The sequence below is a fragment of the Eimeria acervulina genome, genomic scaffold (assembly GCF_000499425.1).
Source record: "Eimeria acervulina Houghton genomic scaffold, Eah_scaff1153, whole genome shotgun sequence".
Taxonomy (NCBI): Eukaryota; Apicomplexa; class Conoidasida; order Eucoccidiorida; family Eimeriidae; genus Eimeria; species Eimeria acervulina.
Genome location: NW_013550361.1, coordinates 7,453 through 8,954, shown reverse-complemented (window position 1 = coordinate 8,954; position 1,502 = coordinate 7,453). Strand labels below are relative to the sequence as shown.

The following is a 1,502-nucleotide window of genomic DNA, read 5'->3' as shown; positions in this document are numbered from 1 at the left end:
CAGCCGCTACTGCAGCAAATGCTGCAGATGCTGCAGCAGCACAACTGCAGCATCTGCTGCTGCTGCATCTACAGCAGTTCCTGCTGCTGCTGCTGCTGTAGAAGTTGGGCAGCACTCGCTGCTGTTGCTGCAGCCCTATTGCAGCACCATCTGCTGCTGGTGGAAGACTAGTGCTGCTGTTGCTGCAGCACTGCTGCAGCATCTACTGCTGTTGCTGCTGTTGCTGCTGCTGCTGCTGCTGCGGCACTCCTGCAGCAACGCAGCACAGGACTTCAAAGCTCGCTTGCAGCAGCAGCAGCAGCAGCAGCAGTCTCTGCATCACTAATAAGCGCTGAGGGGGCCCCCGAAATACCGCGGCGGCTCGACGGAGGCCCCACAGAACAACTCGGGCCACTCGCTGCTGCTGCTGTTGCTGCTGCTGCTGCTGCAGAAGAAGAAGAGCTCGGTCTTGCGTCAACGCAGAGTGCGTGTTGGGAAGCCTCTGTTTGTTGGCGTTTGTGTCTCTGTTGCTGCTGCTGCTGCTGCTGTTGCTGCTGCTGCTGCTGCTGCTGCTGATGTCTTTGTACTGAAGCTTCTCTAAGCATCTGGGGTGTATCGGCATCTCTTGGGAGCCCCTGTTTATTATTAGGAGTTTGGTTTGAAGTATGTCTCCATTGAGGGCTGTGAATAGCAAATTGTTGTTTGAGTAGCAGCAAATCTGCTGCTGTTAGGGGGGCCCCCTGGGGGCCCCTAAGTGCTTCAGGCTGCAGCACTTCTCCTGATGAAGACAGCAGCTTTAATGCATATTTACGCAGCTTCGTCATTGTTGAAGGCAGAGTTTGTGCTGCTATGTATGAACGCAGCCACGACGGCACTGGTGAGCTGCATGCACACACAGATAAAAATATAAATAATAAATATAAATATATTTATATTTATTTATTTATATTTATTTATTTGTTTGTTTGCTTGTTTGCTTTTTTGCTTATTTACTTATATTTATTTGCTGAATTATATGTATATGGATTTATATATATATTTATATGTATAAACATGCATGCGTATATGTATATAATTATATATATATAAATATATATATATATATATTTATGCATATATAAATAAATATATATATATATATTTATATTTATATTTATATGTATTTGTGTGTGTGTGTGTGTGAATGAGTATTAGTATATATAGATACACTCTTGCTGCTATTGCTGCTGCTGCAGTTGCTGCTGCTGCTGCTGCTGCTGCAATTGCTGCAGTTGCTGCTGCTGCTACTGCGAGCGTCGATGCGTCACCCGAGACAACCCTAAAACCCTAAACCCTAAAACCCTAAACCCTCAAACCCTAAACCCTAAACCCTAAACCCTAAACCCTAAACCCTAAACCCTTACCTGGATCTATCATAGTGCAGCGCAACATAAGTAACACCGTTTGCTTCCGGGTCGCCACCTAGGGGTTCACCAGGGGCCCCGTAAGGGTTTGGTTGGGGGCCCCCTGGGGGCCCCCCTTTG

The 1,502-nt window shown here is 46.9% G+C and overlaps 1 protein-coding gene across 1 annotated transcript in view; it reads right to left on the bottom strand.

The window, feature by feature from the left end:
* Window positions 1-202: 202 nt before the first annotated feature.
* EAH_00056320 (hypothetical protein, conserved) overlaps window positions 203-1,502 on the bottom strand; it is a gene marked incomplete at both ends in the record, with an annotated part of 2,788 nt that continues 1,488 nt past the window's right edge. Inside the window, 4 exons of the mRNA XM_013397571.1 lie at window positions 203-249; window positions 353-861; window positions 1,187-1,297; window positions 1,383-1,502. The exon at window positions 1,383-1,502 is cut by the window's right edge and continues 544 nt beyond it. Coding sequence (XP_013253025.1) covers window positions 203-249; window positions 353-861; window positions 1,187-1,297; window positions 1,383-1,502 — 787 coding nt within the window. The remainder of the gene's footprint in view (window positions 250-352; window positions 862-1,186; window positions 1,298-1,382) is intronic.